General features: G+C 41.1%; 1 protein-coding gene across 4 annotated transcripts in view; it reads right to left on the reverse strand.

Moving 5' to 3' along the window:
* The window catches only part of RERE (arginine-glutamic acid dipeptide repeats), a 464393-nt gene that overhangs the window by 289879 nt on the left and 159004 nt on the right, over window positions 1-15510 (reverse strand). For all 4 annotated transcript variants that reach the window (XM_032758816.2, XM_032758813.2, XM_058443739.1 and 1 more), the window contains one exon: window positions 12671-13139. In XM_032758816.2, the coding sequence (XP_032614707.1) occupies window positions 12671-12995 (325 nt within the window). In that variant the 5' untranslated portion in view covers window positions 12996-13139. The remainder of the gene's footprint in view (window positions 1-12670; window positions 13140-15510) is intronic.

Here is a 15510-nt window from a genome sequence, read left to right on the forward strand (position 1 = left end):
TAAAAATACCTTCAAAGATTAACCTTTCAACATGTTTTTGCTCATTATTAAGCATGATTTTTAAACAGCCACCTAAAGAACATTTCTGCTTCCTTTGGAACACAGTTTTTGAACACACTGTGGTTCACTGCTTCTTATGTAGATATTTCTGCTATAACACAATATATGTTACTGGGAAGACCACATATTCAGCAAAAATGTTCACTAAAAATAAAAGGACTTATGTAAAACACAGGGTAAAAAGCAGACTACTCAAACCCTATGCAACCCTGAAATCAGATGGCTATTTTGTTAAAAATCAATACTTAAGAAATAAGAAACCCAGGCAGTTACCCAAGAGTGGCTGCATGCTGCCAAAGGTGATACTGAAAATACATGAAAGCAACAGATGCTGGCTTGAAGGCACCAAAACAATGCAGTAATCTGGGGGTTTTTGTGAAGGTGAGCACAGCAGGCAGGGCAACCTGCCATAGAGCATAATGTTAGCGTGTGCCTCTGTGGGGAGGGAACCCCGGGGGACAGGTGTTCATTTTTCATTTCATTTTCAATAGAAATGAGAAAGCTCCTGCTGGTGCAACAGCCAAACTGAAAGTTTAAATTCTCACCTATTTTTTTTCCTTTCCTGCTAAAATACAATCCCACATTATACCATTAAAGTATATATTATAATTCTATTCCCTCTGGTCACACTCCTCTTGCCTAGCAAAAGTTGCACATGAACCAGCATAAACTGCACATTTTATTGACATCACTCTCCTATTTACTTACCTATCACACACAAAGCAAAACAAACTATTGCTAAATATCCATATGCAATAACAAGGTCTCATGGCCAGCCCACATCTATTTCCCCTACCAAACTGCTTCCCAATCTCATTGTGGGGAATAACTTTAGCCCCACCATATGCAGGCCTGGGAAAGCAATCAATCCAGGTTTCTGTCTTTTTTTATACAAGACATGTGCATGAAATTCAAGGTAGACATACTATATTTACTCTTTTGGAACTGTGAATCTTGAGCTGAGTGAGAGCAAGGACAGGAAGATCCTAAAGGGCTCTATTCCAGTTACAGAACGTGGTTGGAACGGTCAGTAGTTCCCGCCAACCAAGTATCTGAACGCTCTCATTCCAAGTAGGTTTTGGAGACTTTTTTCCAGCTTCCCAACTATTATGTGAGAAGTCTGTAATTATGTGAGCTACTCTAACAACAAATTGCCTTTTGTGTTATGTGATCAATGTACACCACCTTGCATCAAAAAACTTTTCGTGCATACAACATGCTTGCTTTTTATTAGATCATAGAAAATGTGTATTTCTCTTTCAGTTACTAAGGGTTCAAAATCCAGTAATCACCATTAGCCTATATATTCTTGAACAATTGACCGCTCACCTTCTCAGCTTACTTCCCATAGTTTCCTTATGGACTATGTTGCCCCAGGCGAGCCTCAAACTCCTGGGCTCAAGTGATCCTGCCACCTCAGTCTCCTGGGTAGCTGGGACTACAGATGCTCACCACTGTGCCTGACTAGACACACAATTTTTGGAAACAGGAGAGCTATAAATAATTTTAGGAGTAAAAGGAGAAAAGAGAAAAAGAGCAAAGTAATTATATCACTTGCATTTTCAAAGAAATCGGTTTATCTCTTCTTTTTTCTTCAACACAGGTGTATTTGTTTTTTGTATTCTCTTCAGGATTTTATGCAAATGTCCATTCATTCTTGGCTTTAACCAATTCTCACAGGCCCATACCATTTTACAAACTAGCTGTGTGACTTCAGCCTCCATGTCTTTGTTTCCTTGTCTGTACAGCAGGGAAACAATGTCTAGGTTGTAAAGGAATTTTCTAAGGACTAGAAACTACATGCTCAAAGCAAACCCAGTAAATAGAAGGTGCTTTAAAACTGGTTGTCACCCATGCTGCAGCTCCCTTAATATTTACAGCCAAGTTAACAGTGCCCTTTGCAATTAGGCACTTTAGAAGATCCAAATTATTCCCAATAATTTGGCCAGAATGTAATTCTGCAGCCACCTCTGTTCTTCTTGAACTGCATGCATCATATTTTAACATCAAAATCGCAAGCCATGAAATCACATATTTTTTCTCTTTAATTTTTGATCTGCCTAATTTCTTGTCTGCCACAGGTAAGTGACAAGCACGCTGGGTACTAATCCTCTTACCTCATACAATGGACTCATTTTCTCTCTGTGCGTTAGCTTGAAAAAGACTGGGAAGCACTAATGAGTGATTAGTGACTCTCAAACCTAAACGTGTGTTTAAATCACCTGGGCATCTTATTATATAAAACATGGATTTTGATTCAGCAGATTGGGGGCGGAATCTGAGATTCTGCATTTCTAACCAACTCCCATGGGATGCCAATCTGTGGCCAATGCTTGGAGCAGAGAACAACTACAGTATAGGTTTCATGATACTTAATGATCCTTTCCCTATAAAATCAAAAAAGATATGATTAATTTGTCTCAAATATCACTTCCCATTTCTCTAATTGGAATAACTTTAGTATTTTCTCTTTCCTCTATCCTCATGAAGTAATAAGTTTTTATGTGCTAAAGAATTGTCTTTCACATATGTGGAATTTTAGTAACTTCCTAATATACATGAAAACGCATTCAACTAAAAGATGAAATAAAATTTCAATAGAAACAGAAGAAATTAAAAGTTAACTAATGTAATCCACAACTAAAAGTTCACTATAAAGTGACTGAAAATAAGAACTACATTTTCCCAACTGTTCCAAAGACATACAACTGAGAGAACTGAAGATGTCACTCAAATGTGAATCACTTGAACCTGAGTCTACCTAACAACAAAGCTCTTCCTGCCTGTTACAGGATGAGTTTGTCCTTCCCAAAATTCGTATGTTGAAGTCTTTACTCCCAATAGCTCAGAATGTGACCTTATTAAAGAACAGGTAAGGCCAGGCAGTGGCTCATGCCCGTAATCTCAACACTTTGAGATGCTGAGGCAAGACTCCTGGCTTGAGTCCAGGAGTTCAAGACCAGCCTAGACAACAAAACAAGATCCCTTCTCTAAAAAAAAATTTAGAAACTAGCTGGGCACGGTGCCGTGAGCCTGTAGTTCCAGCTACCTGAGAGGCTGAGGCAGGAGGACCACTTGAGCTCGGGAGTTCAAGGCTTCAGTAAGCCGTGTTCATGTCACTGCACTGTAGCCTGGACAACACAGTGAGACCCTTCCCCGCCACTTAAAAAAACAAAAACAAAAACAAAAACAGGGTCATCATTGCCAATGCAACTAAAATAAGGACACATGAAAATATAATTACACTGTAGGTGTGATTAGTTAACATTAAGTAAGGTGAGCCCTAATCCAATATGACTGGCATCCTTATAAAAAGGAAAAATGTAGACAGACACAGAGATATGTACACAAAGAGAACACTACGAAAGATCACCACTATGCTGCCACAAAGCAGCAAACTACTGCAAGCAAGGACAGAGGCTTTAAACAGATCCTTCCCTGGTGCCTTCAGAGGTAACATGAGGCCAGGTGCAGTGGCTCATGCCTGAAATCTCAGCACTTTGGGAGGCCAAGGTGGGCAGATAGTGTGAGCCAAGGAGTTCAAGATTAGCCTGGGCAACATGGCAAAACCTTGTCTCTACAAAAAATACAATTAGCCAGGCATGGTGATGCATGCCTGTAGTCCCTGCTACTCAGGAGACTGAGGCAGGAGATTGAGGCTGCAGTGAGTGATGATCGTGCCATAGCACACCAGCCTGGGCAACCCTGTCTCAAAAAGAAATGAAAAAGAGGTAACACAACCCTGCCAACACCTTGCTCTTGGATGTGTGGCCTCCAGAACTGTAAGACAACATACCTCGGTTGTTTAAGCCACTCCATTTGTTATACTGTGCCACAGCATCCCTAACAAACTAACACACAGCCGCATTGTGTTTCCTCCCAAATAAGATTAACGTTGATTAAATAACATTAAAGATGATTGTGTAGATGGGCAACTAGGTCACAGAGGGTCTGCAGTGCCAGGTTCTGGGAACAAACCTGCTGGTGAATAGGGAATACACTGAAAAGCTTTAAGCAGATTACTAACAGGTCTAATAAGTGCAACTGAATTTGTCACAGGTCTGAAAAAAACATTAAGCTCTGCCTAAAGATGCCTTTATACTATGTTAGACAAAAATATTCTTGCCATTATCAATAAAACTTCTACCCCACCACAAAATATGAATGTTTCAAGAAGACACCTTCATTTGCATGTCACATCTATTAATACCTAAAATTCTTCTAAATATTAAGAGATGTAGACAAAGTTACAGATCAAATGAGCTTTTATTTAAAATAAATAAATATATATATATATGTATATATACGTGTGTGTGTGTGTGTGTGTGTGTGTGTGTGTGTGTGTGTGTGTGTCCTGGAACACCAAATACCACATCTTGGTTTTGTTTTATTTTGGGAAGGAAATGTTTGTCTTAGTAATTAATTGCCTTAGAGAAGCTTTCGATGATTCAGAGAACTAAGGATGTGACACCACTTGCAGCCTCCACAGACCAACCCCTGAGTGAAGAAGCAGTAGCTAAATGTTAGGACCATTTGTTAAAATACTGGGGACTCCCTCCCCACTTTAAACAGTAACTTGATTCAATGGAAATTTTCCATTTAGCAAATAGTTTCATGTTATCTTTACTTTTTCTTTTAAGGCAAACTTTTACTGAAGTGTAATACATATACAGAGAAGCACAAAATGCAATAAATTTTCACAGAACAAATCAATGTAACCAGTACCATAAAACGTAACATGACCAGAACCTGGGAGTCCCCTTAACGTTCTGTTCCCCGTAACCATAGGGCAATCTCTCTCCTGACTTCAAACACCAAAGATTAGTTGTGGCTGTTTTAAAATTTTCTATAAAAGGAATTATACAGTATTACGCTCTTCTGTGTCCACTCAACATTATGTTTGAAATCATTTACCTGTTTTTGCGATGGGGTCTCACTCTGTAACCCAGGCTGGAGTGCAGTGGTGCAATCACTGCTCATTGCAGCCTCGACCTTCCGTGCTTAAGGGATCCTCCCACCTCAGCCTCCCAAGTAGCTGGGACTACAGGAGCACACCACCAAGCCCGGCTAATTTTTGTATTTTGAGTACAGACAAGGTTTTGCCATGTCGCCCAAGCTGGTCTCGAACTCCTGGGCTCAATCCACCTACCTACCTCCACCTCCCAAAGTTCTAGAATTACAGACGTGAGCCACTGCACCTGACCTATAGTCATTTACTTTAAATAGGTTTTAGAAATACGTATATTCCATTTTTATTCAAACTAGATCCTCATGTTTCATTTTGCCTAGTTTGAATTTTTTCCAGCTTAAATTCCATTTGCATCAAAAGAAAATAACACTTAAGTCACCGAAGTAAACAATTCTAGTTTCCAGGACATTTTTCCTAAAAACTAGCAAATAAAAGGGTCAAATATTTTGTATCACCTAAGATTTCACAAACCACAAACATATCTACATAAATACATATTTTGCACTATGTTCATGAAAGCAGAAGGAACACATACTCTAGAACTATATATAGGGTAAATTGGACAATCAAACAAAATTATCAGTTAATATGACAAAATATCAAAAAATGGAGAACCAGCTTAATATATACTTTTGAAAAAAAAATACATTTCATTATCCAAATAGCAAGCAATACCAATATGCCAAAATAAAAAAAAGAATCTCGCAATAATATGAAGTTAGTTTTTTAACCAGTTCTACCTACACCAGAAATAATCAAATTTCCTAGAACCTAACTGAAAACACTAGAAAGAAATTAATATGCCACCTACAGCAAACTCCAGAAATCAATATCCTATGCTAAAGAAGCCCAGAAGGGAAATCTGGCTGCACACAGCTGTGTAATAAATCAATTTGTTACCGTGACAGTCATCTCAAAACAGGAGTAATGGTTGACAGACAACAAAGAAGTTAGATCTGACTCAAGGACAACATACAATAGAGCCCCACAAGGTTTTTGTTTTGGTTTTATTTTTAACAAGTCTGTTAAATCATTCATTGGGAAGTAATACAAAACAGACTTCCAGAAGTCTTATTCTAATTTTAACATCATCGAGTCAATAAATTTTTTTAATGTTTCTAGAAATTTCTTTATTCAACAAATATTATGGAATACAGGCCGGGCACTGTGGCTCTCGCCTGTAATCCTAGCACTTTGGGAGGCCGAGGTGGGCAGATCACTTGAGGTCAGGAGTTCGAGACCAGGCTTGCCAACATGGTGAAACCTCGACTCTACTAAAAACACAAAAATTAGCTGGGCGTGGTGCCACACGCCTGTAATCCCAGCTACTCTCGAAGATGAGGCAGGAGAATCACTTGAACCCAGGAGGCAGAGGTTGCAGTGAGCTGAGATCACACCACTGCACTCCAGCCTGCGTGACAGAGCAAGACTCCGTCTCAAAAAAGAAAAAAAAAATGTATATATATATTATGGAATACACACTATGTGTACACTATTGTCAGTAGATGGCAGGAATTCAATGATGAGTGGGGAAAAATAAGAATTGCTGTTTTTTGGAGGGAGACTTATTAATCCTAACAAAAAAATTATTACTGTTGTAAGTGCTAGAAGAAAAGATACAAAGAAGGCTATAATAGTATTTATTAAGGAAATTTATTTGACTAACCTGGGAGAGGAAAGGCAATGACACTGGGGTGGCAGAGCTTAAGAAAAGATAAGAATTAAGTGTGTTACCGAGACGAGAAGGCAGGCAGGAACATGGGCAGTGTAAGTAACAAAAACTATTATGCTGAGCTCCTAAGGACAAAATTAAGGTAATCCCAGAGTTTAGGAGCAAAGGTGAAAAAGACCTGGTTGTGACAATGTATGAAATTAAACCGTAGTGATAAATTCTAAATAATATTTAATTTTTCCATAAGGCCTCATGCTTCTAAACACTAAACAATTTAAATATAGTTTGGGACAGAAAAGTATGATTATATGAAAGCCTACCTTTATCCTCAAAGCATCCCTGCTAAGCTCATTCTTAGTGACATTTCGAGAGGTCCCTATAATTTATACTTATTCTGAGTAGTAAAACCAATTCAGAGATGTAGAAAGCAACAAATAATATATTTGAAAAATCTTAATCTGTGCTTTATATCCCATAGAAACAAATGAGTATTAAAGATCTATTCAGTTGGAAACGGTGGTTCACATCTGTAATCCCAGCACTTTGGGAGGCCAAGGTGGGTGGATCACCTGAGGTCAGGAGTTCGAGACCAGCCTAGCCAATGTGGTAAAACCCTATCTCTACTAAAAATACAAAAATTAGGCCAGGAGCAGTGGCTCACGCCTGTAATCCCAACACTTTGGGAGGCCAGCGTGGGCAGATCACAAGGTCAGGAGATCAAGACCATCCTAGCCAACATGGTGAAGCCCTGCCTCTACTAAAAACACAAAAATTAGCTGGGCATGGTGGCACATGACTGTAGTCCCAGCTACTTATGAGGCTGAGGCAGGAGAATCGCTTGAACCCGGGAGGCAGAGGTTGCAGTGAGCCGAGATCACACCACTGCCCTCCAGCCTGGTGACAGAGACTCCATCTCAAAAAAATAAATAAATAAATAAATAAATATTAGCTGGGTGTAGTGCCACGTGCCTGTAATCCCAGCTACTCAGGAGGCTGAGGCAGGAGAACTGCTTGAACCCGGGAGGCAGAGGTTACAGTGAGTTGAGATCTCGCAACTGTATTCAAGCCTGGGCAACAGAGTGAGACTACGTCTCAAAAAAAAAAAAAAAAAAAGTCTACCATTTAAAAACTAGTAATTTGGCCAGATGCAGTGGCTCATACCTGTAACCCCAAGACTTTGGGAGATGGAGGCAGGAGGATCACTTGAGGCCAGGAGTTCAAGACCAGCCTGAGTAACATAGCAAGACCCCATCTCTACAAAAAAAATTGTTAATAGGCCAGGTGTGAGCACACCTGTAGTCCTAGCTACTCAAGAGGCTGAGGCAGGAGAATCAATTGAGCCCAGGAGTTTGACGATGTGGTGAATGAACTATGATCACACCACTACCCTCCAGTCTGAGCAACAGAGTGAGACTCTCTTTTTTTTTTTAAGCTAGTAATCCATTGAAGATATCCTTTACAACATTCTCCACAGATCCTAAGCTTTTAAGATACAACTAAGCACACAGGATCTCTGCAAGTGGGTGAGGATAATGGTTTTTCATCACTAACAAAGGATGTTATTGTAGTAGTTTATACCAAGAAAGTAAAAGACCAGGTGCAGTGGCTTATGCCTATAATCCCATCACTTTGGGAGGCCAAGGCAGGAGGATCACTTGAGCCTGGGAGGTCGAGGCTGCAGTGAGCTGTGATCATACCACTGACAGCCTGGATGACAGAGCAACACCCTGTCTCCAAAAAAAAAAAAAAAAAAAAAAAAAAAATCAGGAAACAAAACAAAGGAAAGAAAAAATCCCCATCTTGGAATCTAATCGCAGTACTCTGCTTTTTTTTGTTTGTTTGTTTTTTGCTTTTTAAGAGACAGTCTTGCTCTGTCACCCAGGCTGTAATATAATGGCATGTAGTTCACTGCAGCCTTAAACCCCTGGCCTCAAGTGATCCTCCCATCTCAGACTCTCAAAGTGCTGGGATTACAGGTGTGAGCCACCTTGTCCGGCCCAGCACCCTACTTCTGATTCTTCAGTTTAAGTAACCCTAAAGAACAGACAATATTTAACAAATACTCATTTAGAGAAAAAGTTGTTTGGAGAAGGCAGCCAACTCAGTTAGCTTCAAATCCATCACCAAAAAGAAAGGAAACCACTGAGAAGGTCAAAGACAGTCTCCTTACCAAATAGTCAGACATCCACTGGACCTGGCAGGATGCAAAGGCACAGCCCCCACTCAAGCAAAAGGGTGCCTCACATGGAGTTGTTTTGCTCTAGGTGCCACGGAAATCTTCCAAACCATGTGTGGCCTTTATAGATCCTTCTTAACACACTTAGCTTTCAGAGACAGCATATCTTTTTCACTTGTCACAGAGGTTTTCAGATTCACTGGAACACTATCAGCCTCCATAAACACATAGTTCTTCCCCAAGCACTTTAAGAACCATTCTGTAAATAAGTCCTTAGCAATCTCCCTTCACATATTCTTCCAGACTCAAGAAGGGAGGTGTATTAGTCCATTCTCACGCTGCTATAAAGAACTGCCTCAGACTGGGTTATTTATAAAGGACAGAGGTCACGTACCACAGGGCTGGGGAGGCCTTAGGAGGCTTACAATTATGGTGGAAAGGGAAACAAACACATCCTTCTCGTATGACAGCAAGAGAGAGAAGGGCTGAGCAAAGGTGGAAAGGCCCCTTATAAAACCATCAGATCCTGTGAGAACTCACTCACTATCACAGGAACATGATGGGGGAAACTGCCCCCATGATTCAATTATCTCCACCTAGTCCGGACCTTGACACGTGGGGATTATTACAATTCAAGGTGACATTTGGGTGAGGACACAGAGCCAAACCATATCAGGAGGACTTCCTATAATCATAGTTCACCACGCCCAGCTAATTTGTAAAAATTTCACTATAATCATAGAGCACTGCAGCCCTGACCTCCCGTGCTCAAGAGATCCTCCCACTTCAGTCTCACAAGTAGCCGAGACTAAAAGCACACGCCACTGTGCCCAGATCCAAGACGGTTTTTAGTTTGTTGGTTGATTTCTATTTTTAGGGAGATATTCAGCAGAAACAGGGTGCCACAGTTTTTCATGTTTTTCATGCCAATGTTTTTCATGTTACAGAGGTTTCCTTAACCGTGGGGCTTCTAGGAGTCACTAATTCTGACTCTCTCATGAGGGAGACTGTACAGGCATTTTCCACACATATTTGACTACTATTTTTGGTGAAATGTTCCACTGACACCAGAATAATGTTCCATATTATAAATGTTGAGAAAGGTTAGCATTCAATACTGCACAAGGCAGCTTGCCTTTTGACAATGATCTAAACTGTATTACCACATTAAATTGTTATCAAGAGAAAGGATAATAAATAAGTACATCTTTCCTTATACTGAAGTTATCATAATGTAATCTATATCTAAAAGAGTTGGCCGGGCGCAGTGGCTCACGCCTGTAATCCCAGCACTTTGGGAGGCAGAGGCGGGTGGATCACAAGGTCACGAGATCGAGACCACGGTGAAACTCCGTCTCTACTAAAAATACAAAAAATTAGCTGGGCGCGGTGGTGGGCGCCTGTAGTCCCAGCTACTCAGGAGGCTGAGGCAGGAGAATGCCGTGAACTCGGGAGGCGGAGCTTGCAGTGAGCCGAGATCACGCCACTGCACTCCAGCCTGGGTGACAGAGCGAGACTCCATCTCAAAAAAAAAAAAAAAAAAAAAAAGAGAGTTAACATATTTTGTTCCTTTCCCATGATTTAGATATGCATACGCCCTAAACAAGCAATCTGTGGTAACTCTGAGAGATTCTTCAGTCACTAAGAAATTCTTACTGCCCAATAGCTGAGTCTAAATCAAAGATAAATACAGACAGTACTGTAACCTACACACATCATTTAACCCTTACAGCAGATTTCTAACTGCTCTAAAACCTCCACTCTGATCAATTTGTATCACACAAATACCTTCTCAGTTAATCTTCAACCAAGAAGTTGTAGTTGTGAATGCAAATTTGTCTGTATTAGGTTCTAGCACTGACATTTTTTTTTTGCAGGGGGGAGGGGTGGAGATAGGGTTTTGCTCTGCTGCACAGGCTGGAGTGCTATGATGTGAACGGGGCTTACTGCAGCCTTGCCCTCCTGAGCTCAAGAGATTCTTCTACCCCAGCCTCCTGAGTAGCCGGGACTACAGTCTCATCACACTCCCAGCTAATTTTTTACTGTTTTGTAGAGATACGGTCTCACTATGTTGCCCAGGCGGGTCTCCACATTGCTCAAGCAATCCTCCTGCTGCCTCAGCCTCTCAAAGTGCTGGGATTAGTCACGAGCCACTGCACCCAGCCCCACTGACATCTTTTGAAATTTAAAAAACTCCTATGTGGGAGAATGAAAATCTGGAACTTGATGTGAAGTTCAGAACAGTAACAGCATTCCTCAGTAAAATGATTGTTCCAGATTATGGACATAACACAGTGAAGTATTTTAATCTCTTTCTCAGAAAAACATAAAAATGGGCAGCTTTAATCTGCTAATTACATCTCATACGAAATTCATGTCACTCTTCAACAGTAAAAGTAACTCAAACAAAATGATTTCACCTAGGTTTTACTGGCTTCTGTAAGAAAAGTATCTTTTTTTTTTTTTTTTTGAGACAGGGTCTTGCTCTGTCGCCCAGGCTAGAATGCAGTGGTGCAATCATGGCTCACTACAGCCTCGACCTCTCAGACTCAAGTGATGCTCTGCCTCAGCCTCCTGAGTAGCTGGAACTACAGGTGTATGCCACCAGGCCCAGCTAATTTGTAAAAATTTTTTGTAGAGATAGGGTCTCACTATATTGCCCAGGCTGGTCTTGAACTCCTAGGCTCAAGCAATCCTTCTGTCTCCGCCTCCCAAAGTGCGGGGATTACACTGTGCCCAGCCTAAAAAGGGTGTCTTAATACACACAATATATCAAATGAAAAGAAAAGGCTTTGCTAGTGTTCAACAGGTGTTGACTCACTTGTTTCCCTGATCTCATCTAAAAGTTGAGTCTGTCTTTTCTTGAGCAATGCTATAAGCCACAATATACTGTCATGACCATAATACATTTTCTGGAAAACCAAGCAGGTTAGATGACTTCTATTATCGTTGATTAGAGAGCCTGAAGCTCAAATTTTTGGAAAAGGAAGTTAGCAGGAGCAATAAATCTCTGATCTTCAGGCCTTTTTTTTTTTTTTTTTTGGAGACAGAGACTCGCCCTGTCGCCCAGGTTGGAGTGCAGTGGCGCGATCTCAGCTCACTGCAACCTCCGCCTCCTGGGTTCAAGCAATTCTCCTGTCTCAGCCTCCCGAGTAGCTGGGGTTACAGGTGCACACCACCAAGCCCAGCTAATTTTTATATTTTTAGTAGAGACAGGATTTCATCATGTTGGTCAGGCTGGTCTCGAACTCCTGACCTCAGGTCATCTACCCACCTCAGCCTCCCAAAGTGCTAGAATTGCAGGCGTGAGCCACCATGCCTGGCCTAAAGGCCATTTTTAAAAAGTACCTCTCTAGAGTCTAGTCGATCCTGTCCCAAGGTAAAATTTCCTGTTTCCAAGAATCTTAAGGTTTACTTGTCTCCACCAAACAGTCAATTCTGCAGGGTCACCACAGTCTCATTTATGATTGAAGATTAAAAAGCAAGCATGAATTCAAAAGACAAAAAAAATACTAGGCAGATGGTCAAGTTAGAGAACAAGCAGCATAGGAAAATAAGAAAAGAACTCATGAATGCATAAACCAGGACACAAGACCAAATTAAGGAAGACACAAGCAAGAAGTGGGTAAACCTAACTGACCAAAAGTGGGTCACATGTTTACCAAATTAAGTTTACTACTCTTCTAGATTCCAAGCCTTCCTTAAAGTGTACAAAGCATATTTATTTCACCATAATGCTAAGATCATTCCCCCACTGTAAACACTGGCAAGACCCAAACGTAAGGCTCCTTACCTCCTGGTCTGTAGACAACATCATCTTCAGTGATGTAGGATGTTATCTCGCCGGTATCTGTCCTTTCATAACGAGACTTTTTTTTCGGTGGTTTCTTCTTGTTCTTCTTCGTGGACTCCTCTGCGGTGGCACTATTGTTGTCATTGTCCTCGTCTTCACTGTGATCACTCTCAGCATAATTTTTGGCTCCTCCTTCCAAGGTACAGCTCCGGCGTGGCCTTGAATTTTCACTCTCTCTTGCTTTGTCTCTTTTCTCTCTCTCTCGGTCCCGATCTCGGTCCCGGTCCTTCTCTTTGTCTTTGTCTTTGTCTTTGTCTGCTGTCATGATTCGCCACGTGCCTTCTTCTGTCCTCTCACGGCTAGGCCTCCGTGAAAGGTAGACAGTAAGCCTGGGCTTCAGTCTTCTGAATTTCTCACTCAATTCCAGGGAAAATCCAACCACTCCAACAACCCCAACGTTTCAAAAATGCTAGGAGAGAAAAAAGAATGGTTTTACTTTAACACTTTTTCATATTTGTTTCCTAAAATAATGTTTTGTTAAATGAATCTCTTACTTATTCATGCTTTACACCTAAAAACTTCGCACAAGCCACAGGAGAAAAATTAAGTGTTAAAATTTTAAAAATACAGTTTTTGGTCTCAGCAACTGGTTTGGGGTTTTCTACGACACCAATAATAAAAACTGCCTGAATGCCTAAGAGTAAACTATACTTCCTCTACCTTACATGTTTTCTCCTTTTTAAAGAAAAAGCAAAGCAATACCCTGGTAGACAACATATAATGGGTATTATTATACAAAAGGAGCTTCATAACCCATAATATTAATTTAAAGAGGAAAGAAATCTGTAGTAAAAATTATTTCCAGGCCAGGCACTGTGGCTCATGCCTTGTAATCCCAGCATTTTGAGAGGCCAAGCCAGAAAGACCACTTGAAGCCAGGAGTTCAAGACCAACCTTGGCAACAAAGCGAGATCCCATCTCCAACATAAAATAAAATATTTCTACCTGAAAAAACAGTAATAGTTTATAGCACTGTCAAAAATGTCTCAGGACAGGCCGGGCATGGTGGCTCACGCCTGTAATCCCAGCGCTTTGGGAGGCCGAGGCAGGTGGATGACGAGGTCAGGAGATCGAGATCACCCTGGCTAACATGGTGAAACCCTGTCTCTACCAAAAAATACAACAAAAATTAGCTGGGTGTGGTGGTGTGTGCCTGTATCCCAGCTACTCAGGAGGCTGAGGCAGGAGAATGGCGTGAACCCAGGAGACAGAGCTTGTAGTGAGCCGAGATCGCACCACTGCACTTTAGCCTGGGTGACAGAGCAAGAGACTCTGTCTCAAAAAAAAAAAAAAAGAAAAGAAAAGAAAAAAAAAGTCTCAAGATATCGCATAGAGCACTATATTCTAAAAGATATTTTCTGGCTACTTCTACAAACTCCTAGAACTTCCTTCAAGAATAAAAATAATATTTAACTTAAACGAAAGTGAGAGCTTCAGAGCATGATTTTTCCACCTTCAGTTACATTTTACACATCTTTTCATCCTACCATTTTCAGTTATGTTCCAAGGAAAATAATCTCTCTAAAGATGTATTACTGGCCAGGCGTGGTGGTTCACACCTTTGTATGTGGCTCACAGCACTTTGTGGTGGCTCACAGCACTTTGGGAGGCCAAGGCGGGGGGATCACGTGAGGTCAGAAGTTCAAGACCAGCCTGGCCAACGTGGTGAAACCCTGTCTCCACTAAACACACAAAAAGTAGCTGCGCGCGGTGGCACATGCCTATAGTCCCGGCTACTTGGGGAGGCTGAGGCAGGAGAATCGCTTGAATCTAGGAGGCAGAGGTTGCAGTGAGCCGAGATCGCGCCACTGCACTCCAGTCTGGGCAAAAGACTCCGTCTCAAAAAAGAAAAGAAAATGTATTATCTCTGCCTTAACAAAACGTAACATCTTCCAGAAACAACCTTCCGTCTTTCGGGAATATTAAGTGGTTTTTACAGTCTTCCAAATTTCTACTATAAATGGTATCCCTAATAAAGTCCTCCCCAAAAAGAAACCCAACAAGAAAAGTCTGAGGTTTTTAAGCATCTGCAATGGAAAAAGTGAATCCCAAACTCCAACCCAACACAGTTCTTACAAATATTTTATAGCAGGAAAAAATTGTGTCTTTCTAAGTCAGTTTTGGAATAGACCTAACAATAAATTTATAAACAAATAATTTATCTTTTGTTTTTCTTATGATCTTCCCCAATACTCTATCTCACTTTATTCAACAAATCTTTACTAAATACTGGGTGCCAGGTGTTAGAACTAAAACCACAATGGAGGAGAAAACTCATGGTCCTTGTTCTCCACGCTCAAATGCAACAAAAGGAGGCAACTGATCAATCTAAGAAGCTTCTGTTTCTCATGCAACTAGGGCAAGAAAGGAAACAGTGCACATAAACAAACAAAAGATTGGTCTTCTTTACTTAACAACCACAAACAAATCAGTTTGCAGTTATATGCTTCAGATGCAGAGAAATTCTCTTTGGTCAGCCAGGCATGGTGGCTCATACCTGTAATCTCAGCACTTTGGGAGGCGAGGTGGGCAGATCACGAGGTCAGGAGATCGAGACCATCCTGGCTAACACGGTGAAACCCCATCTCTACTAAAAATACAAAAAATTAGCCGGGCGTGGTGGTGGGCGCCTGTATTCCCAACTACTCAGGAGGCTGAGTTAGAAGAACCGCTTGAACCCAGGCGGCAGAGGTTGCAGTGAGCTGAGATCGCGCCACTGCACTCCAGCCTGGGCAACGAGAGAGACTCCATCTCAAAAAAAAAAAAGAAAGAAAAAAGAA

The sequence above is a fragment of the Hylobates moloch genome, unplaced genomic scaffold (assembly GCF_009828535.3).
Source record: "Hylobates moloch isolate HMO894 unplaced genomic scaffold, HMol_V3 SCAFFOLD_9, whole genome shotgun sequence".
NCBI classification, from domain to species: domain Eukaryota; kingdom Metazoa; phylum Chordata; class Mammalia; order Primates; family Hylobatidae; genus Hylobates; species Hylobates moloch.